The following is a 26,621-nucleotide window of genomic DNA, read 5'->3' on the forward strand; positions in this document are numbered from 1 at the left end:
TGAGGAGGTCAGAATGAAAGCCAAAAGATTGCAATTTGTGAAGCAACAAGCTATGACAAACATGTCAAAAGCTTTACAGAAATCAAGATAGATCAAAGTGGAGTGGAGTGGAGTGGGCGAAGGGAGGGGAGGGGAGGGGAGAAACCCATGTATCTTTGGCAACTGTCTGTTGGAAGTTGGTTGAGTAAAAACAGAATAAAAATAGTTGTTACAAAGAGAATCTTTTTCTCTAGCTGTTGTAGCTGTGATGTTATCCCAGCTGATAACTTTTGAAAGAGATTTGGATTTTGTTTTTGATCTAAAAAATGACCAGGATCTCTTGGTGTTATCAACAACACTTTCACCAAGACTATTAATATACTTATTAAAATTGATAGAGCAAATTTTTCAAACGATTACGAAACTTCCGAAAATTGGCCCAGTGGCTAGAGATTTGATTTTTTAGCACGCCTCCACGCAGTTTCCTTTTTGTTTTGGAGATGCCTAACTTCTGCGTAAATCCACGCTGGGGCCGAAGAGTCTTTGATATTAATTTTTGGTATGTAATCGTCTAAAACCTTGGTGAATATTTCAGAAAATAAGTCACCATGATGAATTAACATCTATTGCACAATATACTTCACTAAAATCAGTGTTTTGCAGCTCACAACGTATATCATTAAAATTAGCTGCTTTAAAATTGTATACAAATCGAGGTCTTTGTTTGAGACGCTCAACTCTTGTACTCACAGTAAATTGAAGCAGCTTGTGATCTGTTAAGAATGTTTCATGTGATATGGTAACACCATTGAGCCTGTCAGGGACAGTTGTGAAAATAAGATCTAGAATATTATCACAATTTTTTCTAGATGGGATATCATTCATTTGCTTCAGGAAAAAGAATCCACAGAATCACAAAAGCTTGTTCAGAATCTGTAACATTGTGATATATAGTATTGTCAAGACAACCTTTTACATCGGGAAGATTAAAATCACCAATTACATGAATCTGGTTAAAGTCATTGAGGAGTTCAATTGTAGTCAAAATTATTAACAAATGTTTCAACTTTGCTATCAGGTGCTCTGTAGCATAATACAAGAGCCATTTTTTCACTTTTATTTGGTCTTATTTCAATTACCATTATCTCGTCAACAGGCTCAACATCAGAATGACGTAGTGAGAAGATAGAGCTTTTAACTGCAAAGAGAAGACCCCCGCCACGTTCTTTCTCAGGGTCATCTCTATCCTTGCGGTAAATATCATATCCACTGCAAGGGATTTCACTATCATCAACTGTTTCATTGAGCCATGAGACAGACACACAGTCAAATTTATTTGTAGATAAGATGGATTGAAAGTTTGTTAATGTTCGTTTTCCTTTTAATAGTTTTCATACTCCGCGCATTTAAATAAAGAAAGTTGAGTTTATTGGAATTGACATTGTTTGAAGTTGAATTGTTTGAAGTTGTATTGGGATGACTTGGACCTGAAGACGCATTCACATCATCGTTGGAGAACTCACTGGAGTCCAGATCACTGTCGGAAAAACTGCAGGATGAGTTGAAAAAGGAGTCGCTGAACTGTGGGAGCGCACAAGATGAACAGTGCCAAGGGTCGTCAGACGAAGCCAGAGTTTCATAGCTTTGAACATTCATACCAATGCACTTTGCGTGAAACCACAGATTGCACATGTCGCACAGTATGCCACATTGGTTGGACCAAACACACTTTGAACAGCTTCCACATGGATCTTTTGTGGGACCTGGATTGCTAGCAACGTCTCCACTAAGTACTAGAATCAGTGTCACTAGATGGGGCTTCAGTTTAACAGAAATCTTAGATGTTTTGGGGGCAGCTTAGCAGCTGAGGGCGGAGCTGTAGCTCTCATGTGATCAAAGTATATCATGCAGGTATTAATAGTCTTTGTTGGGGGAGGTATTGTAACTAAGTTTACATCAAATGGATGTGCGGAAGAAATTCTATGAGGCAAGATTACAGACGGGTCAAGTTTTTGGTACATCTTTTAATCATTATCTTCGTATTTCACTTGGCTATTTTTATTCTGAAATTAGGAATATGACAATTGAAGAACAAGTTGAATTTGAGTTGGAATTACATAATTAGAGGTTAATAACTGCGCATCAGTTATTTGGAGGGCATTTGAAAAATCTAAACATTTTGCCTTTGGAGCCACCCCGAGAGATATTCTGAGGTCCAAAGCAAAATGTTTAGATTTTTCACAATGCCAGACGTATTACCGATGCGAAGTTATTAACCTCATTCATAACCGTCACTTTGATCTTTTAACTTTACAAAATAACACAAAATTTCCCTCAAAAGTTTGTAAAAATAAACAATTTTTACATCTTCCCTTTCCCAAAATCGATCAGGCAATCCAAATATGGCAGCCAGCGCTTGCGCAGTTTGTTGGACGCACAATACAGCGCACGCGGAGGTCAACTGTGTGCGACATTGGAACAAGTACGCATTTTGCGGTAAATTGTGAGATATTAATGACCTCGATTTGCGTTCGCGTTTTCGCAAATAATAAAATATGATTAGATCGCACGTATCGCGTTTATTGATGAGGTTATGAATTTGGAATGAATGCTCCCAAAAAGGTTCATGATGAGCCCTCCGTTATCCTCATCATGATCAATGAATTTATACTGATTGTTAATAAATGATGATCTGATTTGATAGGATCCCATGACCTTACAGTTGAGATGAATGATCAAACAATATTCAAGCAATGTGAACCTTTACATAAAATAAATAAACAAGCACATCAAGGTGCGCATGCGGTGCAGTAATCAGATGTGTGCACTTTTAAACTTTTACCTTGTGGCATTGCACCTTCCATGCAGTACCATATGCCATTCACAAACCACCCAGGCCACCTGCAACCAAAATCCCCTGGCAGTGGTAGGGTTAATAGTCCCACAGAATAGAACATAAATTCAACATGTTTGAAAAGCTTTGAAATCAAGGGGTGACCTTACCAACTAGTTGTTTGGTTAATAGTTCCACAGAATAGATCATAATTTTAACACATTTGGAAAATATGTTTTTCCTGTATATAAGTTGGGTTTGCCCTATATTTTCACCAATTCATGTGCACAGTCTATATTTTAGAGCAATTTGCTACAAATGCTATATGAAATCTAATGTCGTTACTTAACATGTTATATCAACTCTATTAGTATGAATATTATAACTATTATATATATTATAATTTATTTTTTATTTTTTTATATCATAATATATCATAATAATTATTGTCATATAATCATCCTAAGCTGACTAAAACAACGGTTTTTTGCAGATGTACTTCTTGGTGTCTTCACTACATGGTACATCATTCCAGTAGCCATCAACACGAATCTCACTGCAATCTTCCTTGCCATGGCCATCATTTGGTTCATCAGTACCCCAATTTGCAAAATCAAACTGAAAAATATAAAGGGGGGGAAACAAGAAGAAAGGTGAGAGCCTAGTAAGTAAGTTAGCTTGAGGATATTGCTGATTTTGTACAAGTTTGATTCTGAGACTTTACTGAATATATGTGTAATTTTAATCAAAAAGGTTATTTATGACAGTAGATTTAAAAACCAAAAGCCATCTTTTGTGTCTTTTCTGCCATTGATTAAATTTCATTACAAGCTTGAGAAACGAATTGCTATTAGTAATAATACAATGCACAAATTTATTGATAAATGGAATGTTTTAGAACAGATGTGTTTTTAACTTTCGCCATTCTTTAAACTGTATGTATGTAATAGATTGCGCTCTTATCAAACATCATGTAATGTTTTTTTTCAATGTTCTCTTGCATTTTGTAAATCTGTGTAGTTTTTATTTTTGTATGTCTTTTCTCCCATTGAGCACAGGGAAATAAAAGCTGTTTGGCTATGTGAAATCAAAAAAATAAAATAATAATAAACATATAAAAGCAATTGGATATTATGCATGTGGATCAATATTCTAGTACGCTTGAGTTCATGCTCTGCATGGCTGTTGCTCTTATTAACTTACGCGGCTTACCTGGTTGTTGTCAACCCATCTAAAAGTGCCTTCATCAGTTATATCATCAAGACCTATCCAAAAGTGATCACTCACAACATAACCTAAATAAAAGAGCGGAAATATCATTAACAATTTACCATCTTTAATAACAATTGCAAAACGTGTGAATTAGGGGTTCATTCATAAGATTGAGGGCATGATCGCTGTTTATGCCCGCGGCGTGAGCCGAGGGCATAAACAGCGAGCATGCCCTCCATCCTATGAATGAACCCCATTCATACATACCCAACATTCTTAGCAATTCAATACAGATGAAAATAATAAAGGTTTACAAGTTTAAATAACATTTCCATACCGTTTTCCTTCATAAATTGGAAGAAAATGAGTAGGCCTACTTGCAGGAAGCAGCTTGGTTCGCGAGGTCAACGGCCGGGAGTCAACGCGTGATACGCGTTATCTTTTGCGCTCCGCGTGAGAAGGGCGCGGTGACATGCGCGTGTAAGCAACACTAGCAAATCGTGGATCGTGTTAATTGGGTTCCAACGCTGCGTGGATTTAGCTTGTTTTGTGCCCTGCGTACTGGTCATAACGGAATTTATGACCAGCAAAAAAGGGCCCAAATCCAATCAGAAACGTCGTTATATTGTGAGTATGTATGAATGTGTGAGTCATGTACCTGACAAAGTTTGAAAGGGATATTGGAGTGAAAAGCTTATTCTGCTAGCACACTTCAAACAGACTTGGGTTGGGCATTTGACTATTCCAGTTGATATATTCATACACCTGCTATGGAAGATATGACCTTAATCTGCCACACAGGGGGTGTTGATTTTAAATGGAGTCACCCATTCAGGGAACCTTATTTGAAAATCATGCACCTGTGTGGAAGATTAAGGCAATGTCTTCCATAGGGGGTGTATGGTTTCATCTGGAATAGCACAAGGCATAATGGAAGGGCATTTTGGTGTGAAGTTGACATCATAATTGGTTCTTGCTTATTGGGTGAATGTTCTTAGTCATCCAGTAATTTCAAACAAGAGTTTTGGAATTCAATAAAATACAGGAACTTACTTTTTGCAACTTTGCAACATTGCGTCTGGAACCACCAGACTTCATCAGGCAACTGACCCGCTGGGCTGGTCACGTCACATGACCTACCCACCCCTCTTTGTACCCAATCATAATAGTTCTTAGATGCTCATTCAGGTTAATCTTACCTTGAAGGAAGGTATTCTCAGCTTGATTCAGGATACTGGTCAATGAACCACTCTTGGTAATGCAGTCCGATTTTGCATCAGAATATATCTTGCGTGAAGAACTAAAGTAATAGCAATAATTGCTGAAGTAAGACCATGATGATGGACAATATCCTGTAATACAAATAAAGTGTACATATCAGATTGGATAGTTCTTAATCAAGTGATATCCTGAAGGGAGTTTTATCAAGTTTAAACAATTGTATTTATTGTGTATAAATACTTTCCTGACCAATTATACAAAGCTTAGGAATAACAATTCAGGAAAAGAGAAAATCATAATGAAAAAACAAAAACAAATCTCTGTGAATCTTTCAAATAAAGAACCTTTAAAGTCATAATGTATGGTCTTATAATATGAAATTGGTTAATTTTTTTTCAAACCTGAGTTTTTGGCATATTTGTAATGTTTACCTATGTCCCAACTTGCACATAAATGGAATCAGCCAAATTTGTTGTGTTTGTAGGTCAACAGAGCAAAGTTTGACATAATGTCATAATCAAAGAATCATGACATTCATGTCCTCCTATAGAACTGTGTGTTAAACGGCCAAAATAACCAGCAGGGTTTCTTTCACTTTACCTTGTTATTTCAGCTGAAAATGGACAGAAACCATTTCGGATAATAATAACTAGCATTATTTCAACATTTTGAGTATATAATAACAAATTAAAAATTTGAAGGAAATCGTCATTAGGCTTTAATAATTGTGAATTTTCAGAACAATGAAGTGGAAATGACTCTCAATATATTGCAAAAGACTTGTCCAGAATTGGTGGTGTAGTTTTAAAATCAGCTTATTCTTTTATACAATATTATATTTTCAAATTGACCTACTAGTAAAAATATTGTATGTCTGAATATGTTTTATACTTTGAAGATTAGCTTACTAGTTTGGACTGTAATAGTCATAGTATGACTAGTTTGGACTGTAATAGTCATAGTATGACTAGCTATGTTCCCAGATGGATGATCAACTTACTAGTTTGTACTGTAATGGTCATAGTATGACTAGCTGTATTCCCATTAACTTACTAGTTTGTATTGTAATAGTCATAGTATGACTAGCTATGTTCCCATTAACTTACAAGTTTGGACTGTAATAGTCATAGTATGACTAGCTATGTTCCCAGATGGATGATTAACTTACTAGTTTGTACTGTAATGGTCATAGTATGACTAGCTGTGTTCCTGTTAACTTACTAGTTTGTATTGTAATAGTCATAGTATGACTAGCTATGTTCCCAGATGGATGATTAACTTACTAGTTTGTACTGTAATGGTCATAGTATGACTAGCTGTATTCCCATTAACTTACTAGTTTGTATTGTAATAGTCATAGTATGACTAGCTGTGTGCCCGTTAACTTACTAGTTTGTATTGTAATAGTCATAGTATGACTAGCTATGTTCCCAGATGGATGATTAACTTACTAGTTTGTACTGTAATGGTCATAGTATGACTAGCTGTATTCCCATTAACTTACTAGTTTGTATTGTAATAGTCATAGTATGACTAGCTGTGTTCCCGTTAACTTACTAGTTTGTATTGTAATAGTCATAGTATGACTAGCTATGTTCCCAGATGGATGATTAACTTACTAGTTTGTACTGTAATGGTCATAGTATGACTACCGTATTTTGTCGAATAAACGCCCCCGGGGGCGTTACATTTTCCCAAGGGGGGGCGTTTATTAGAGGTCATTTTTAGCACGAAAATTCCCGTTAAAATCATTAGGTAAGCTTAAAAGTCACGCTAAAATGACGAACTATGACCTTTTGACACTGACTTTTGGTTCACTTCCGGGTTCGGATCGCCATTTATTGCTGATACTCGCGACCATGTGAGCAACTTGGTAAGCTTACTACACAAGATAGCATGGAAATATCGGAATTTTTTAAACATCTTGGTTGAAAAAAGTGGTGGGGGCGTTTATTTGAGGGGGCGACTATTCGATTTAAATACGGTAGCTGTATTCCCATTAACTTACTAGTTTGTATTGTAATAGTCATAGTATGACTAGCTGTGTTCCGTTAACTTACTAGTTTGTATTGTAATAGTCATAGTATGACTAGCTATGTTCCCAGATGGATGATTAACTTACTAGTTTGTACTGAAATAGTCATAGTATGACTAGCTGTGTTCCCGTTAACTTACTAGTTTGTATTGTAATAGTCATAGTATGACTAGCTATGTTCCCAGATGGATGATTAACTTACTAGTTTGTACTGTAATGGTCATAGTATGACTAGCTGTATTCCCATTAACTTACTAGTTTGTATTGTAATAGTCATAGTATGACTAGCTGTGTTCCCGTTAACTTACTAGTTTGTATTGTAATAGTCATAGTATGACTAGCTATGTTCCCAGATGGATGATTAACTTACTAGTTTGTACTGAAATAGTCATAGTATGACTAGCTGTGTTCCCGTTAACTTACTAGTTTGTATTGTAATAGTCATAGTATGACTAGCTATGTTCCCAGATGGATGATTAACTTACTAGTTTGTACTGAAATAGTCATAGTATGACTAGCTGTGTTCCCAGATGGATCTCTTACAGTATAGACATTACTGTGGATTCCAATACCAAAGCTGGTTCCAGATTGGTATGTAGAGTCAATGGTGTAGAAACCAGAGTTTTCATTAGCAGTGGGGTCCACCCAGGTGACTGTAGCTGATTGCGTACCAGGACTGACTTCTTTAATGATATCAGATGGAAGATTGACAAATGTTGGGCTTTCTACATCTGGAAGATTAACAACAAAGAATGACACAAGTTAATTTTTCTACTAGATATTGGCAAATGAGATTCAATGTTGCCAAAATGTTCTGTCATGCATATCATACATAAAAAAGAAAGCATATTCAAAATATCACATTAATGATAATCCTCTTGAGACAGTTAATAGTCACATCTATTGGGATATAATTATATAAACCACAATGTGAACTAGATTGATCTTGTAAATACTGGTTAACATTTCTTTACTATTTGATAGTTAGGAAGGGCCTCCTTTGCTTCTTTCAATTTTTCTTCATTTTAATGGTAAAGTGCCAGCATACATACATACATACATACATACATTTGAGGCATTTATATAGCGCTACATACATAAAGAGCGCAGCGCATATGACAAAAATGACAAAATAACATGGCAAAAGATGAAACCAGATTAATTAAATACAAAGAACATAAAAATTATGACCACTGTGGAACAAACTATTCATAAGCAGCGAATAAGTAAGTTTTTAGACCCTTTTTGAAACCAGACAATGTATTTGATTCCCTGATGGTAGTGGGCAGATTGTTCCAAGCATGCTTTTTATAGGCTATAGCTAGCCTTGCTTGTGCATTTTGCATAGGTCTGGACCATAGGCGTAGTAGATTCAGGTGGGGGGGATGGGGGATAAACCCCCAATATTTTGCCAGGGGATGGCCCATACAATCATCCCCCAATGTTGACGGCTGCATGTGGGTTTCTGACCAAATTAACCTCATATTTGGCCATTTAGGCCCCATAAGTGCAAATTTTTGCACGCTTTGCACAATTTTATTCCACTTTTGCAATATATTTCAACAGTTTAGCTTCAAAATGGCAAAATTTTTCGCATTTGTTCAATAGACTTAATCTGTAGCCATTACACTACGCCACTGGTCTGGACCATGAATTTTCCATGAACCCAATAGTGTGTCTCTTACGGACAAGCCAAACAAACATGCACATACCATTCACAGTTATAACAAATGAATCATGTGCCTGATTTCCAAACTCATCAACAGCTGTGTATGTCACTGTTGTTTGCCCAATACCAAACTGTCCAGGTTGATAGTTGGAAGAAAGTGCCACAGCACTACCAGAGTTGTCGCTTGTTGTTGGGGCTGTCCAAGAAACGCTTGCATAACTCTGTCCTGAATCTGTGTTGACAGATATATCGCTGACTCTGTTGATGAAGGTAGGAGCTTCTCTATCTACAGTTTAAAGGAATAGGATTATTACAAGACAATAAGTTACTAAGTGTTCTGTACTACTCGAGATTATGCACATAATTTGATCTTTCCCTCTAGTAGGCCAAGGCGACTAGGATTTGAACCTGGGACCTATGGTTTTAAAGGGTTATAGGCTCAATATTTACTATATAGGTTCCAACCCTGGGTTCAAATCCTCATCAAGCTAAATGACTGTGCATAACCAAACATGGCTTTCTTATCCTTCCAGTGTATAGTCCCAGATTAACACCTTGATTAAACATACCTACAACAGTTATAGTGAATGTCTTGGTAGCACTGTTTCCAGCCTCATCCACCACAGTAAACGTAGCTGTGTTACCACCTCCCAACTGATAAGGATTATGTGACCTTTCTATCTGTGTCACTGTCAATGCGCCCCCTGAGTTATCACTGACTTGTGGACTCCAAGTTGCTACTGTTGCTTTGCCTGGGTCTGTCTCCAAGGTAATAGAATCTGAGTCTACAAAGTCTGGATCATCAATATCTGTAATGAAATATAATTATTACAAGCAGTCAGCCAAGTTAAGAGCTCAAAATGGTTAGTTTCTTGTGAACCGAATTTGAGTTATTTATCAAAAAAAGATTTTAAGACCATAACACAGGATTCATAAATGCTTGTTCACTTGGGCTCAGCACCTAAACCTCTGTCACAATGGGCTGGTTTACTGTCTAGTTCAACAATGAACAAAGGCCGACCTAACTCCAGATATTTCTTGTAAGCTTCAAATACTAGCTTAACTATGGGATTACAAAAGTAAGATACACAACACATATACAGGGATGCCAGTTTCAGGTAATTACCTGATTTCCTACTTTTTGTTACTCCAAATGTCCACACTTTTATTTATTTTCAGGCCATTTTGAGGCTTTATAGCCCAAATTCGCACACTTTTTCAGGCTTTTCCTGCAAAGTCACTTTAGGTTACTGGAATCCCTGTATATATACTGAACTTCAGTTTTCATGCAGAGCTTAGGCAAATTAAGTCTTGCTTGAGCTATTATGCTGTTCAATAATTATTATTATAATCTTCATTTTAGTTTGCATATTGCCGGCATACAAATGATGCTACACGGTGGTGAACTGATGAACCAGACTAGAACAGAGGATCCCAGCATATTTCTGTATGGAACAATATATCAACCACTTTAAGGGATCTAGAATGAGCGTTTATGGCATTTTCGACAGTATTTTTTGTGGGACATGAGAGCACCTCAGACGTATCGAATTGCATTCTGAATATGAAGCATGTCTTTCTGATATCAAATAATTTTCATTTTTTGAAATTCATGATATAATACAAATTTTAAGACAAATTATTAAAATTTGATATTTTTCAAATTTTTTGATATATAACAGTCCTCGAAATAAATTTTATATATCTAATGATATATTCTTAAAGTGCATGTAGCTGGGAGGAAAAGCTGACGATCAATTGAAAAAAATTTTCCCCAAAAGACCTTTTTTTTTTTTTGGTGTTTTGGGGAAAAATCCATATCTTCAATGCGAAAAGGTCAAAATTTTCAATTGATTGTCGGCTTTTCATCCCACCTACATACACTTGAAGTATAAATCATCAGATTAATAAAGTTTACTTCAAGTACTGTTAAATATCAAAAATATCAATTTTTAATGATTTGCCATAAAATGTTTATTACATTGCGAATTTCAAAAAAATCAAAATTATTTGATATCAGAAGGACATTCATATTCAGAATGCAATTCAATATGTCTGATGTGCTCCAATGTCCCACAATAAATACTATCCAAACATTCATACCCCTTCCCTTAACATTACCAATAAACAAACACCACTGGACACAAACTAACAAACAAAACTAAACTTAACATAAAAAAGTCAACATACCTTTAACATTTACAGTAAATTCAAAACTAGCATAATTTCCCTGTTCATCCACAGCCGTGATAACCACCATATTATTACCAATAGGAATATTGTCACCAGAATTGTAATTTGATGTCACTGTTCTGTCACCACAGTTGTCAGTGACAAGTGGTCCAGTCCATGTCACCACTGATGTACCTTGCCCCGCACTGTTGGTTGTTGTTATATCTGATGGTAGCCTTGAGAATTCTGGTGGGATGCTATCTGCTTGATCTGAATTGTAATAGTGAAAACATGTTGTGTCTGGTTTATAGTTTCATTAACTAAGATCTTCAAGATTTAACTTTTTGGAATAAGTTCATAATAATATTTACAATTTGCATGGATGGTTAGTGAATTTGTCTCAACACTAGAATAAAGTGTGTAAGGTGGAGGGTCTTATGAATTTAATAAAATAATTATCTCAAAAAGTTTGACAACAATGTTTAGGGTAAATGATAAGACAATTTGATTATTTCATTGACCAAGGCAGTTACCAAAAGAGATATAATTTGGGACTCTTTCAGATTAAGATGCCTGTTCAAGCATCAATGTCAAGTTAAATTAACATTCCAAAAGCTTCCATAAATGAATATTAACAATAAGGCTAATGGGCTATTCCAGTTGAAATCCATACACCCCTATGGAAGACATTACCTTAATCTTCAACACTGGAGACATAATATTTCAAATAGGGACACCCATTCAGGTAACCCCATATGAAATTCACACGTTGTTGGAGATTAAGGTCACATATTCCATAGAGGTGTATGGATTTCAACTGGAATAGCCTAATACATCTAAACTCTTGGTGTCAAAATAGTTATTGCATATGTTTTCTTTCCTCATAAAAGTAGAGTTTTGTAGACAAAGAAAAACAAAGACAAGATTCCTTCAAATTGGTCTCACCTTGTAGACAAGTTGCTTGAGGGACATCAATATCTACTGTCAGTAGCTGGGAGGCAGCATTATCATCATCATGAGCTAGAATATGCAGGCTATCTTTGCCATAGAAACCAGTATTAGGAGTGTAAGTGATTGTAGACATAACCCACACCAATTTAGCCTGTAATTAATAGAAAGTTATGCTAATTCAACAACTTTTCGTATACCTTCGGACACGTAAAATTCTTCATGCCTGGAACTTGGTTTACATGTTGGAGAGATAGCGGCTAAATATTACCGTTTTAATTTGTAGTTTCATTGCTCATGCAGTGATATCAACAGAAAAATCACTGCGGATCTTCTTGTAGGCTGTAGGCTAAGGTGTAGTGGCAATAACTAACTGACATTCCTCATGAAATAATCATAATGTGAATTAGACAATCTTTAGCTTGCTTTCGTTGTTGAAAGGGATTCAATCCTGTTTCACCGTTGTTCATCACCGTTTAACAACTCACGTCCAACGCGTCTGCGTGGTTTACTTCAGCTGCCCTCGCAAAGTTAACCACGCAGACGGCGCGGATGCATTGTTGTTAAACAGTGATGAACAACGGTGAAACACGATTGAATCCCTGAACATCTCACCACTATGGACTGACATTATTTAATTCTGTAACTACAAGCAGCAGTTTGACACCGGTTCAAATTCTTTGTTTGGAGCCAATCGATAAAAGCATGCAGGGCCTCTATATTTTACAAGGCAAAGTAAACCCTGCAAATGGATTCCAGTTGAAATCCATACACCACCTGTGGAAGACATGACCTTAATCTGCCACTGAGGGAGTGTGAATTTCAAATGGGGTTACCTGAATGGGTGACTCCAATTGAAATCTAAAGCTCTTTTGTCAGATTAAGTTAATGTCTTTCACAGAGGGTGTATTGATTTCAACTGGAATAGCCAAAGAGCACAATACTGCAAATAAATAAAATCATCTTAAGATCAAAAGGTAAAATAGGCACTCTTTTTGACATTACCTTTGCATAAGGTAATTGCAGTCCACATGGCATGGACTTTTCCTGCCTGGTTGGTAGTTCATAGTTAACAATCACATTGCAGTTGGTGATGTCTGCTGGAATAGAATACACCTTGGTGGAAATCTCTGCATGCCCATTGGCTGATTGGGATACACTTAAGGTCACATGATCACCACTGTCAATGTCGTATGCTCCTATTGTAGCTGTTATTGGTAAATATACACGATTGCTAGGTGTATTTTGCTCTGCTTTTATCTGAAATAAAGACACAACAAACCTCTTTTAATTGGCATTCTAGGAAACAATGGCATTCAATTAAGGGAACATGTGTTTCAGCCACAGGTCATATATAAGAAGTTGAAATTGATAAAACATTACAAGGTGACAGAAGTGAGAAAGAAAAAACAGCCTTTTGATGACACTTTCATTTTCAACATCAGCATGTCACATGAAGAAAACAAATGGGCTGATCCATCTAAAATTTGCACTTCCCCTGTGGAAGATTTTGTAAATATCTTCCACAGGGGAGTATAGATTTCATTTCAAATGGAATTAGTACATTAACCAACTCTATTTAAAACCCACCCTCTCTCTTTGGAAGATTTGGATTGAATCTTTCTCAGAGGGTACATGAAATTCAAATGAAATTGCACTTCCCCTGTGGAAGATTTTGTAAATATCTTCCACACGGGAGTATAGATTTCATTTCAAATGGAATTAGTACATTAACCAACTCTATTTAAAACCCACCCTCTCTCTTTGGAAGATTTTGGTTGAATCTTTCTCAGAGGGTACATGAAAATTAAAATGAAACTGTCTAATGGGTTCATTTCATTTGAAATCCATACTCCCTCTGTGGAAGATAATTCCAACATCTTCCACAGGGGTAGTATGAATTTCAAATGCATTATACTAATTCATAAAAAGATAATACTCCAATGTAGAACACTAGCAAAAGAAGCTGCCCTTTCCAACAATGCAATTTCACAAAAAAACAGGTATAAAATTGCAGATGTAAACAGCCACCATAACCACATGTTTGCATTAATTAAATTCTTAACAGCCCGAATGTTTAAGAATCATCACTAGCCTACCTGGCATCAAAACAGCTGGTTGTGATATAGAGTAACTTACCCAGGCAGTTTTTGTATTTCTGCTGTTGACAAGTTCTCCTTTATAGGATATGAATACAAAGGGGTTATCATTAACAGGCTTGACTATCAGAGTGATGCTGCCCTCAACATGAAGTGGTGAGATGTCTGCCGAATTATGCACTTCTTCCACTGTATGGAGAAAGAAATGGTTGAAACAAAACTAAGTGTTTGCTTGAACCAGAGTAGTAGTAACCATTCAAAAGTAATCAAAATGATTCATGACAATCAAATTTACATTAAAACTCCAACGCAGAAATGCTATCCTTGCTCGTGGTGAATAAATGCGATGATGGCACATGGCAGCCATCTTGGATATGCACAAGTGAGGCAACATATACTACAATTACTTCATATACATTTCAAATGATTACTCCTAACAAACTGTTATTTAAGTTGGCAAAGGTCTAAGGTGCTTGGTTCAAATCCAAGAGAGAAGTATTATCCCAACGTATTTCAATTTTAGGGAGCAGTAGCTAAACTTACCTTTAAAATTGAGAGTTTCTTGTCCATAACAGTCTTTACATGGTATATATGTTAATAAACCATCTAATGTAAGACTAACAGAAGCAAGAGTTGAAGGTGGCTGGTTCAAATCCAAGGCAAACTGTAACTTGTCATTGTCTGCATCCTGTGCTTGTAGCTGGTATTTCATAACGGCTATAAATTGAAATGAAACAAAATTTCTGTTTGGTCACATGGTTGATTGATATTTAGCGAATAAACGACAGGAATTTTTTGGACCTGCCTATCCTATGACATGATAGAGGAGAGTAAAGACACAAATTCCTGTAATTTATTCTCATTCATAGTTATTTGATTATTAATTGTTTAAATAACTAAAAACTATTTTAGTCAGCAAAAATGAAGTAACTGTTATGAAAACTTGTTTACAACTGCACTTGCACATACTGCGATCGCGTGTGCATATCACGCACATGGCATACACATACAACTTGATACTTGCACACACAAGCATATTCCACAATGTTGCTACTATCCTCAATATTGCTCATATAGACGACACCCAGAAATCAATGTAATTTAGCACTTACAAGCTAAACCATACCCACTAAGAATGAAGAATTTAATACCTACATATTTTCTCTTTTGTAATTAAAAACCGACATTTTTTTCTCTTTAAGCATGGAATTTTTTGTAAAAGAAGTTGAAATTCCTCACAGCTTCATTCATTTTACAAAGTGACAATTTTTAATTGTTAGAATATATTGATCAGCATGGAATTTTTGTAAAAGAAGTTGAAATTCCTCACAGCTTCATTCATTTTACAAAGTGATAATTTATAAATGTTAGAATAACATATATTGATCATGATGACATACTTGGTATAATACATTTACCTTCATCCTCATTGAGTGTGATATTAGTAGGTAGATTCACCAAATATGGCTTCCTGTTTATCAGACTTGTAGACACCCTAGCAACAGCAAACTGGGTCTCATGACTAAAATAGGTTCCCTGTGCTGTATTGGCTCCATTAGCCGATGATTTCCTTGTCACACATACCTGGCATAATTTACAGAAATGAATAATTACAAGTATATAATTGTGGACATCTAGTGCTGCACATTTTGTGTGAAAGTGAGACACAACAACTATCTTAAAGGTACCCTGTGGTCTTTTCATTCCAAGAATTATTTTCTTTGTTAGACACAAGCATTCCTATTAAAAAATGTACAGAAAATGCAATATACTGAAATAATAATTGATTTTTGCTGAGTAATCTTTGTCAAAATGGTCCACTTTATTTGACATTTTTTGCATGGCATCCTGGAAGTACCACTGATTAGCTGCTCACAGATCTGCCAGTATATTGCCCTTCCAGATTGCAAATGCAGACATTCCTTGTAACAGGAATCCTACTTGATATTAAATCCAAATGCCCCTATGAAAAACATGACCTAAAATCTTCCACACAGGGAATATGAATTTTACATGGGGTAACCTGAATGGGTGATTCCATTTGAAATTTACACCCTCTGTGTGGGAGATTAAGGTCATGCGTTCCAAAGTGAGTGTATTGATTTCAAAGAGAATAACCCAATGCTACTCACAGGTACCGTTGCTCTGCCAAGGCCATGATTATAAACTGCTGCTTTCTCCTCACATGTTATACCCGCATCTTGCCACTTCATATGTCCTGAAACAAATGTAAATTTATTAATACATATGAAAATTGTAAAGTAAAATAATCCATAGCATTTATCAGGACATTATTTCATAGATCAGAAATCAGTGTGATGGACTCCGTGGAAAGGGAGAAGGATGTTCAACAGATGCATTAGGAAAATGTGGATATGGCAATTGGACTTTCAATCTAGCCAAAGCCAAGGACAAGCATAAGAGCATTCCTGACCCTCCTACCGACAACAGCGAGGTACAGGGAAAAAAGTGTCAGGTTTTGTCAATGGAGGGATTGCCACAGATATTTTTTCAAAATCTACTGGGTTGCTACAAGTGTCAAACCTCATAACACACTGAGAAAATGCTTAGGTTTAAAATTTTTGCATGAGCTATTTAATACTTTAGATACACAAATTTTCTTCATTACTCTGATCTACATGGTGGCCTACATGTTAGAGCATTTGACTCATCGTGAGAGTAAGGCTGTGGGTTCGAACTCTGTTAGGGCCTATGTGTTGTGTTCTTGGGCAAGACACCAGTGGCGTGCGCAGCACATTGAAAGTGGAGGGGCCAGGTTGTTCAGTTCCCCCCAAATAGAGTCAAAAAGGGGGCAAATTTTGATGTTTTTCCCCAAAATTAACAACAAAAGTGGGGCCCTCCCCCCTTTACGCACACCACTTTAAGACACTCTATCATGCTTTTCCCACTCCATCCAGTTGTAAAAGGGGAGCTGTCATCTGATGTAATGTCCAAGTTTCATTTATTACAGCCTTATTCTTCCCTTTTGCATACTCTGACATCGCAACAAGCATTCTGCTAATATTGGTACACACTGAGCACTGGTGTTGAAGCCTGTTATTCTCGGTATGTGATCACCTGTATTAATAAAGTTAGTAGAATCAACCCCACAAAAAACCAGTGCTGTGTTTATCTTACTGGTCATTTTGTATTACTAATAGTTTGATAAACGTGTATCACTTGTTGGGAGTGAAATTGTACAAAATAAAGCATGCGTACTGAGATGTTGATGTGTCTAATACATGAGCCTTGCAGGGGGAAGTGCATTAGACGCATCAACATTTCAGTACAAGTGCATTATTTTGTACAATTTCTCGATCAACATGTGATACACATTTATTAACTATTTCATACACAAGGAAAAAAAACATGATTTTTGCTGTTTTTAAAACAAAATTATCACTTAAAAATTTGGAAAAATCAAACCAAATATAAACATAAACCCACCTGAACAAGGCGGTTCTCGAACCACGAGTCTCGCCTGCTTTTGCGACCGCCTGCTTTTTCAATTATTTTTGGTAGAGGTAAATGAATTTGGCGGTTATCGGCTGGGCACGATTATCTGGCTGATGGTGACTGTACCCACCAAGTGTCATGCCCATGCAACAGTTTTTACTAATTTGACCTCAGATGACCCCTGGTGACCCTGAAATTACCTTCCAAAAATTTGGCTTTAAATGTTGACTGTACCCACCAAGTTTTCATGCCCATACGACAGTTTTTACTAATTTGACCTCAGATGACCCCTGGTGACCCCGAAATGACCTTCCAAAAATTTGGCTTCAAATGTTGACTGCACCCACCAAGTTTCATGCCCATCCGACGGTTGTTACTAATTTGACCTCAGATGGACCCCTGGTGACCTCGAAATGACCTTCCAAAAATTTGGCTTAAAATGTTGACTGTACCCACCAAGTTTCATGCACATACGACTGTTTTAACAATTTGACCTCAAATGACCCCTGGTGACCTCGAAATGACCTTCCAAAAATTTGGCATAAAATGTTGACTGTACCCACCAAGTTTCATGCACATACGACTGTTTTTACTAATTTGACCTCAGATGACCCCTGGTGACCTCTAAATGACCTTTCAAAAATTTGGCTCTAAATGTTGACTGTACCCACCAAGTTTCATGCCCATCCGACACTTTTTACTAATTTGACCTCAGATGACCCCTGGTGACCTCGAAATGACCTTCCAAAAATTTGGCTTTAAATGTTGACTGTACCCACCAAGTTCATGCCCATACGACAGTTTTTACTAATTTGACCTCAGATGACCTCTGGTGACCTCGAAATGACCTTCCAAAAATTTGGCTTTAAATGTTGACTGGACCCACCAAGTTTCATGGCCATATGACAGTTTTTACTAATTCGACCTCAGATGACCCCTAGATGACCCCAGTGACCTTGACCCACTAACCAATACAAACCGGTTCTGTCTCGGGTCAAGATGCACCCACCCACCAAGTTTGAGGAACGTGCGACTCATAGTCTCCGAGAAAATAGGCGGAAAGCAAACTTTAACCAAAACTTTTAACCAAATTTGTCACATACACACACACATACACACATACATACGGAAAAGTGATTATATAGTCTCCTGCCTTATCAGGCGAGACAAAAATGAATCAATCCTATGCGATGCGAACATGTTCAAAAGCACTGTGCGTATTTCACAGAGTGCACATTTTACACAATCAATGCACTCTGCATACATTTCTAAGCACTTTTCTGATTGGTTGCTTTGATATAGGAGTGTATGAAAGATCAACACGTGCCTCAACATCATAGTAACATTCTGTTTCCCACTAGAAGACCTGCACTTACCACTATCCCAATAGACAAGTTTAGGCACTTCATCTTGCCAGTTATTCCATGCTGAGAATGTCACCTTGATTTGTAAAGCCCCTTGGAGTTCCATTTGACCCAAACTTCCTAAGAAAAATGATGGCTCATATACTTGTTGAATTCTGTGATAAAATAATAATATTAATAATAATGAAACAAATAATTAATGGGTTGCTACATTATATTATACATCTTCATATTTAGGTCATTTCATTTTTATTTTGATAAAGGTTAAGGAAAGAAATGCAGCAGGTGCTCTTATTGCAGCAGCTCATATTGTAGGCTGATTTAATTTCACCCTCTATTTTGGATCGATATGTGGGATGGTCTTAGAGGCGATGTGTATCTATTCTTCCCAGCCTTTTCACTGGTTTATAACATTGGCTAGGTAGCACAATTATTTGGGCTATCTTTTATATCAAATTTACACCATTTATGAACATGTCAAAGTTGCAGGTTTACTGATATCAGCGGTTTAGTAATCTTTTGCAAAGTATGTTACTTGTACTGATTCCAAATATTATAAATACTTGGGGAGCTAGGACCACCTGCTTTGCACCCCCACAGGACTGAACCCAACCAACATTTTTAGGTTCCTGAGATTACCCAAAAACATAATCAGGATGTTCCTAAAAATATAAACTGGCCCCAAGGGGGGAAGGTCATCGAACTTTGCACTTATCCTTTCATTCACACAAGTCAATGTTATATTATTTGTGATCAGAAATACTAACCTTCCTGCAAGTTCTCTGGATGCATATTCAGCCATTCTTCTATGATCAGTAATATAGGACCTAAAGTTAACAGACACATCAGATGTGTAGTCCTGACTAGCTCTGCTATCATCTAGGAAACCAAACACTAGTGATGCACCTGCATGTAAGCCTGCAATAGTAAAGGAACAATATATGTATGACAAGTGTATTCATAGATGGACTACCTACCTATTTTCATAAATTACAGCAAAATCCACTGCACATGCATGCCGGTCATGTGATGCAATGATACAGTCACCCAAAGTCTTATATATGCAAGGTTTCATTAGCCAGGCTCAGCAAAACATCCATGGCTACCACTTGCAATCAGGTGCTTGGCATGCGAGGGGTCTCGGGTTTGAATCCAGAGTGTAACAAACAACTTCTTGCTTATCTTCACTTGTTTCTTTCCATCTTCCTTTACTTCTCCAAAAAGCACAATGGGTGATTAGGTTCAGAAGGTGAATCATACACAGAATGAAGCACAGCTTGTGGTTTACATCTATGCTGCATCTTTAAGTGGGGGTGTGTTTACGCCAGCGTTTTAAGTGAATGCTAGCAATTTATGTATACATAACATACCTCCTGAAGTCTGAATAGTCAACTCAAAATCATCTTGTCCTGCCGCTTGTCTTCTGCGTCGTCTTGCAACAGATGTGTCAATCTTGAGGTCTTCTCCACCAGATGAGGTCATTAGTTCATCACCATCCTCTGAAATGGATCACAAAATTCTTTTGAATAAATTTAGATTTAGGATTGTAGATTGAAAGTTATACTTCTATACAAGAAATATATTTACATGGTTAAGGTGGCACTACATAGTTGAGGAAGGTTTACAGTGACTTCACTATGAGTGAGGAATTTAAGAGAATGTCATTAAAATATTACTCTTTTGGCACTTGATGGAAACACTATTTTTGATAGCTTCAAACAAAATCTTCTCTAGACCTGTACTTGAGTAACAAAGTATGTGGCACTTCAGAAGTGCCACATACTTTGTTACTGGTGCTGTTGGATATTCACAATCTCAAATGTGATGTCACTTATTTATTTATTTATTTATTTATTACATTTGGCAAAAAGCACAGGCAATACCCAATAGTGCTCAAAGAGCACTAAATTAAAGGAAGCCCTACATACAAAGCGAACAAAAATAAACTGAGAAGCAAAAACAAGATAAAAAAGACAACTATTGGAGGGCTTTAACTTTAATGGCTGCACACATGGATAAGGCAGCACTTTGAGATTCTCTCGGTCAGACATCCGGGAACATTGTCCCCTTTTCATAAGCGCACACATAGCAACCAGCTTGAGGAAGGGGAACTGCACATGCACACACTGGTCTTTTTCCATTGTGTGAAATCAGCTTGACCGAAAGAATGTTTACAACAGAAATTATACAGATAGATTCAGGATCCATGAACAAAATATGGGTGCATAGTTCATACACAAAACTTGTACAAGTGTGTTATAGGCAATACATTCAAATGTGCCATATACAAAATGAAGTATAAGTCAATTATCTTGCCACTGTTTGTCCAAGTTACAAAATAAGCTATCATAATTACCTATGACTGTTATTGTCCCAGCAGTTTTTACTGTACATATATCAGCATCATTGCATACTTTCAATTTGGTGTGTAAACATCTACATAGAAGAAACAACAAGGTTATTAACAGGAATTTATTTCAAAATGTATTCTTCTTGTAACATTCAGTAAACTAAAAAGCTGACTTCTTATTAAGTTTGTCACAGTACACCTTTAATTTCAGTTTCTATTTTTTGAAAATAAAGAATGACAGGTAAAGAAAGAAGTAAAGAAAGACAGGTAAAGAAAGAAGTAAAGAAAGAAAGGAAGGAAGAAAGAGAAAAAGAAAGAAAGAAAGAGAAAAAGAAAGAAAGAAAGAAAGAAAGAGAAAAGAAAGAAAAAGAAAGAAAGTAAAGAGAGAAAGAAGTAAAGAAAGAAAGAAAGAAAGAAGAAAGAAAAGAAAGAAAGAAAAGGAAAAAAGAAAAGAAAAGAAGAAAAGAAAAGAAAAGAAAAGAAAAGAAAAGAAAAGAAAAGAAAAGAAAAGAAAAGAAAAGAAAAGAAAAGAAAAGAAAAGAAAAGAAAAGAAAAGAAGACATAAACATCTTTGTCTTATCTTTCAAACTTGTAAGTTTATGTTGAACCTACCACTTGAATCAAAGATTGCTCTTTCCTATCATCACACTCATTACTTTTAAATCTTTGCATTTTAACCAGTTTAACAAACAAACATATTGACAGACAGACAAACATATCTTACTTTCCAGGCTCCATATTGAATCTACTGCCTGCAATCACTGTACCATTCTCATCAGGTACCATGACATCAGAGATGCTCCTCTCTGCCATGTCATTGCCACTTGTGACAATAACTCTGCCATCTTTAATAGCCACTGAGCCTGAAGAATTGACACCCACAGTCATACATTGGACTATGTCATCTTCTATATCTTCAGAGCTACCAACACAATAATCTGGAAGAACAAGTATTTTGTGATAATGTCTTACCTGTCAGCATAATCAAAACTACTGGTGCATTATCATAGAGAGATTCTTGCACTTCATGCTTTCCCAATGAGATTAGTCCCAACTCCAAATAGCACAATGTGTAATACTATGGTAAATGGGTTACAGGTTGATAGTATTATAAACCCTAATCCTCACCCCAACTCTAAACTCCATCCTAACCCTAACCTATAATTCAATTCCTAGTCATAACCTTAATCATAACCTAAAATGCCCTAAACCCTAACTTTAACCATTTAAAGACTAATATCATTTCTGACTAATGGACTGTTCCAGGTAAATATGTTATATTGAATGGAAACAAAAGCATTTATTGACAATAACACAAAATTGAATGATAGTTTGCATCTTAAAGGTTGAGTGTATGTTATCATCACAACACACACAAGCATGCACTTTAAATTCAAGTTTACCAGGCATGTGGCCAAAATAATCTGGAGGAAGTACACTATTTTGCCCATACACTTTTATGTATAATCTCTTTGATATCTTCCCAAGTATGCATGTTTGACCAAAATAAAACATTTCACAAAACCCCTATTTATGAAATAGAAGACAAGGGGTATATTCTTCCTCTAACAATATTGTGAAATAATAAACACAAACACTGCCCTATATTCTATATTGCAATTGAGTGACAAATATTTTCCAAACAAAAATTGCTGGAGGATTTTGCAAAATTAATTCTTATTAAAAAAAGGTTGTTGTTTCATGAGTGGAACTCAATTTTGGATTGGGTAAGGGTGTGCTTCTGGGAATTAAAGTGAACCCATCCATATACCAATTTTCCAAGAAATTTGGACCCAGCACTATACCAAAATATTTGGCCAAATTTAATGAAAATTGCCAACATTTTTTCAACTTTTCCCAAAAATGTTGGCAAATTTTTTTTGTGCCTACAGTTAGGCGAAATTGGGGTATTTTTCAGAAAAAAGATTGGAAAAGTTTGCAAAATTGACCCATCTATGTACGAAAATTGGCCTAGAAAAAAGGGTCATTTATATGGCAAATGGACAAAAATGATACCCATGCTTGTGGCACGTCCGCATATGATCATTTGTACTGAGTACTCCCCTCCTCAGGTCGCTTCAACTGCAAACTTCACCAAGCAACATGCAAAAGCACCGGCGTGTCCAGGATCTGCGGGGGCCTCAAAGGGGCTTTCAGAATTATCCAGGGGGCTTAATGGCTAAAATCGCCAAAAAAAGCTAATTTTACATGATTTATAACAAAGGGTGGGGACTAAGACCCCCCGGACATGCCACTGAAAAGGGAGGGGTTTCAAAACATAGCCAATGAAGACTCACCATATCTGGATACACTGTCATCTTCTGCTTTAGTCCATGATATACCAGCACTATTAGCACTGCTTGTCTTCTTAGCATCAGTAGGATATACATTGTCGGATAATGGTTCACTAAAATTGAAAGCAGTTCCAATATCCTCTACTTTAGGTTGCTTCAAAAGGACAGTCACACCTGTTCAATAAGAGAGTATGCTTATGAGTGATTCAAATATTATGCCACATATTTGAGATATCATCAATATGTAGTGCTCCTGGAGCATAGCTTGTTTGCTAACATGGCATTATTTTGAAAGCTTTTGGACCATAACATGTTGAAGGAATCTAAATTCTGCAATATTTGCCTGCTAAAAAGTCTGAAAATGTTTTTTGTAATTACTACTCAACTTTAAAATGTGTAAATTTCTTACTTCAGTGTGGTTAGTGGGGGTGTGCTTGGCTGAAGGTGGTGTATAGGGGTGTGTATAGGGGTGTTTGTCTGGAGGAGTGTGTTTGTTTTTGTGTGGGGGCGGGTGAGGTGTGTGCATCTACCTCATTTTTAGTAGCTGTAATAATGGCATAAACATGTATTTAATCCCATATATCCATCTGAGGGTACAAAAAAAAAGAACGCCCACAGTTTATTACACATTGATCAGGTACATCTGGAGTCAGATAATGAAAGTTTATGTCAAGTATGAATAATTAATAGAAGGAATATGTGGGTGTGTGGGGGAGGGGTGGGGGTGTGTGTGTCACTCTTACCTTCACACTCAGTCACAGTCTCCAGACCAGCTCCATTCACAGCTTTCACCATCACATAGTAGGTGTGATTATGAAACAAATGGCCCTCTAAATCAGGGTTTGAGCTAGACTGATTCAAGCCAGCATTGGTTAAACTTTGTAAATCTGTTGCACCTTTAGATGTGCCAATTGCCCAGTAATAGGCCTGATATATGAGAACAAAAAAATTAAAAGTCTACATGTAACACTTATCGTTTATATCGTTTTGAAAGTCTTTTGTAAGCTACTATAATTTCTGATATTACATTTAGCTACATTTATGAACTATTATATTATTCGCACCTTGTGCCAAGAAAATAACGAGGCAAGAAAATAAAGAAACAATAGTATCGTGGCTAGGACATCTCTTAGACTCCCAGAAGACACACCAGCTAGAAACCATGTCAAAATATCTGCACAAAGTAAAAAGCCTAGAGGAAAGCCAAAAACTACTTGGATGTCTATGATCCAAAAAGAACTAAATGAAACTTTAATGTCAGCTGAAGAAAAGGCTGCAAATTGCACCAGCTGGAACAAACTGATTGAGGTTACCATGTCAACAGACAAACAGCATATCTGATGATGATGATGTCCCAAAAGTCGAAGTATATTCACAAATTTCCCAATGTACACTGTAATAAATTCCTCCTTCCAATACATGAAAAAGGTTCAAGTAGTGAAGGTTGTTGTTACTTTAGGAACATCCCATACCAACTTATTAGCACCTGCAGCAGGCGAGTTTGAAATGAGGATACCTACCTTTATTTCACTTTCCTCATCTACGAAATTCCAATAAGCTTTGATTGTAGAATTAGATGCCTGGTGGGTAACCGGCTGAAGGTCATTGATATCAGACCTTGTCACATCAAGGTAGAATTGAATGTCAAACTTTGGCGGTGTTATGTCTATGTAGATGCCATTGGATGAAGCAGAAGTTGTTTTCCCATTGCCAGAGACTGCTTGAACTGAAAGATTCAGAGGTATAATACTCTGTATTAATTGATATCCAATAATTAGTCAATATAATAAAATCTAGTCACATAAAGGCATAACTAAGCATCAAACTTGGGAGGTGTAATGTCTATACACTGGGTAGATGCCATTGGATGAAGCATACATTGTTTTCCCATTGCCTGAGACTGCTTGAACGGAACTATCAATAATTCAACAACTCTTCCTATACCTTTGTACAGGAGCCAACCGTTGTTAAACCGTGATGAACCCACACTTTTACTGTAGCGTATACGCGAACGCGAACGAGACTACGCGTTACGCGAGAGCGAGTAAAATTTATCATGCCTGGAACCTTTGTGCGTATGCCAGCTTACAAGTTGAATTCAGTATTTTTCAGGTAGCGGCTAAACATTGCCGTTTTATTCTGTAGTTTTATTGCTGATATCAAAAGAAAATCATCGAAGTTTTGTAAGGCTGAGTGGCAATGATTAACTGACATTCCTCGTAAAATAATCGTGAATTATACGATATTTAGCTTCTTTTCGTTGTTGAAAGGATTCAATCATGTTTCACCGTTGTTCATCACCGTTTAACAACTCGCGTCCGGTAGCGTCTGCGTAGTTTACTTAGCTCGGGCAGCTAAAGCTGCCCTCGCGAAGTAAACCACGCAAACGACGCGGCTGCATCATTGTTAAACGGTGATGAACAACGGTGAAACATGATTGAATCCCTAAATAATACTCAATATTAATTGATATCTAATATTGCCTAATACAAATAAATCTGGTGTGGCAAGCGATTTGTTTTGTTGTAGTTGGTTCTTTTTTTTTTTTTGGGGGGTCTCAAACTTTTTTTGGGAGGGGGGCGGATCTCAAACTTTGTCTCAAATTTTACAACTTCCATGATTTTTGTTTTGACTGGGGATGCATCACATACCCCTTGTGACACTGTCATAAGGTTTTTCACAATGCCTGATACTGCTTGAACCTTAATTCCAGGTGCGTATAGCCTTCCATGAGCGCACACAAACATGGAAATTCTTCAGACAACACAGATATATCAAATATGATTGGCTCACCTGTAATGAAATACAGTGCATTGGCAACAGTGTCACTCGTAGTGTTCTCATATTGTAGTCTGCTTGCAGAGAGAGTCAGGTTTGTAAGAGAGAATGATATTGGTGTGACCTGGGTCATGTTACATGAGTTTTCACACTGGAATCTATTGCAGGCTGATGCTGATAAACATGGAATGCAGGGACTTGCAATCTGTAG

The 26,621-nt window shown here is 36.7% G+C and overlaps 1 protein-coding gene across 1 annotated transcript; it reads right to left on the bottom strand.

Annotated features, from left to right (window-relative positions):
- Positions 1–1,847: 1,847 nt before the first annotated feature.
- Positions 1,848–26,607, bottom strand: LOC140170049 (uncharacterized). Its single transcript, XM_072193367.1, has 22 exons — positions 26,426–26,607; positions 25,153–25,358; positions 24,376–24,559; positions 23,636–23,806; positions 22,063–22,276; positions 21,345–21,424; positions 20,359–20,487; positions 19,756–19,906; positions 19,001–19,143; positions 16,301–16,386; positions 15,587–15,752; positions 14,712–14,885; positions 14,209–14,357; positions 13,075–13,329; positions 12,067–12,223; positions 11,140–11,391; positions 9,519–9,758; positions 8,993–9,235; positions 7,766–8,011; positions 5,224–5,376; positions 4,025–4,107; positions 1,848–3,430 (listed from the first exon to the last, which is right to left on the bottom strand). Exons 1-22 carry the CDS (start codon positions 26,541–26,543, stop codon positions 3,284–3,286), a joined length of 3,747 nt encoding a protein of 1,248 aa, XP_072049468.1. The 5' UTR covers positions 26,544–26,607; the 3' UTR covers positions 1,848–3,283.
- Between the last annotated feature and the right edge of the window lie 14 nt (positions 26,608–26,621).

Source organism: Amphiura filiformis, chromosome 14, assembly GCF_039555335.1.
Source record: "Amphiura filiformis chromosome 14, Afil_fr2py, whole genome shotgun sequence".
NCBI classification, from domain to species: Eukaryota; Metazoa; Echinodermata; class Ophiuroidea; order Amphilepidida; family Amphiuridae; genus Amphiura; species Amphiura filiformis.

Bases quoted from the DNA above. Each gene is read 5' to 3' on its own strand.
- LOC140170049 (XM_072193367.1), bottom strand. From the start codon at position 26,543: ATGACCCAGGTCACACCAATATCATTCTCTCTTACAAACCTGACTCTC. The intron at 11,392-12,066 runs GTGAGACCAATT...ATTACAATTCAG, and splicing joins TCAAGCAACTTGTCTACAAG to ATCAAGCAGATAGCATCCCA. The intron at 8,012-8,992 runs GTATGTGCATGT...TTAATCTTCCAG, and splicing joins ATTTGTTATAACTGTGAATG to ATGTAGAAAGCCCAACATTT.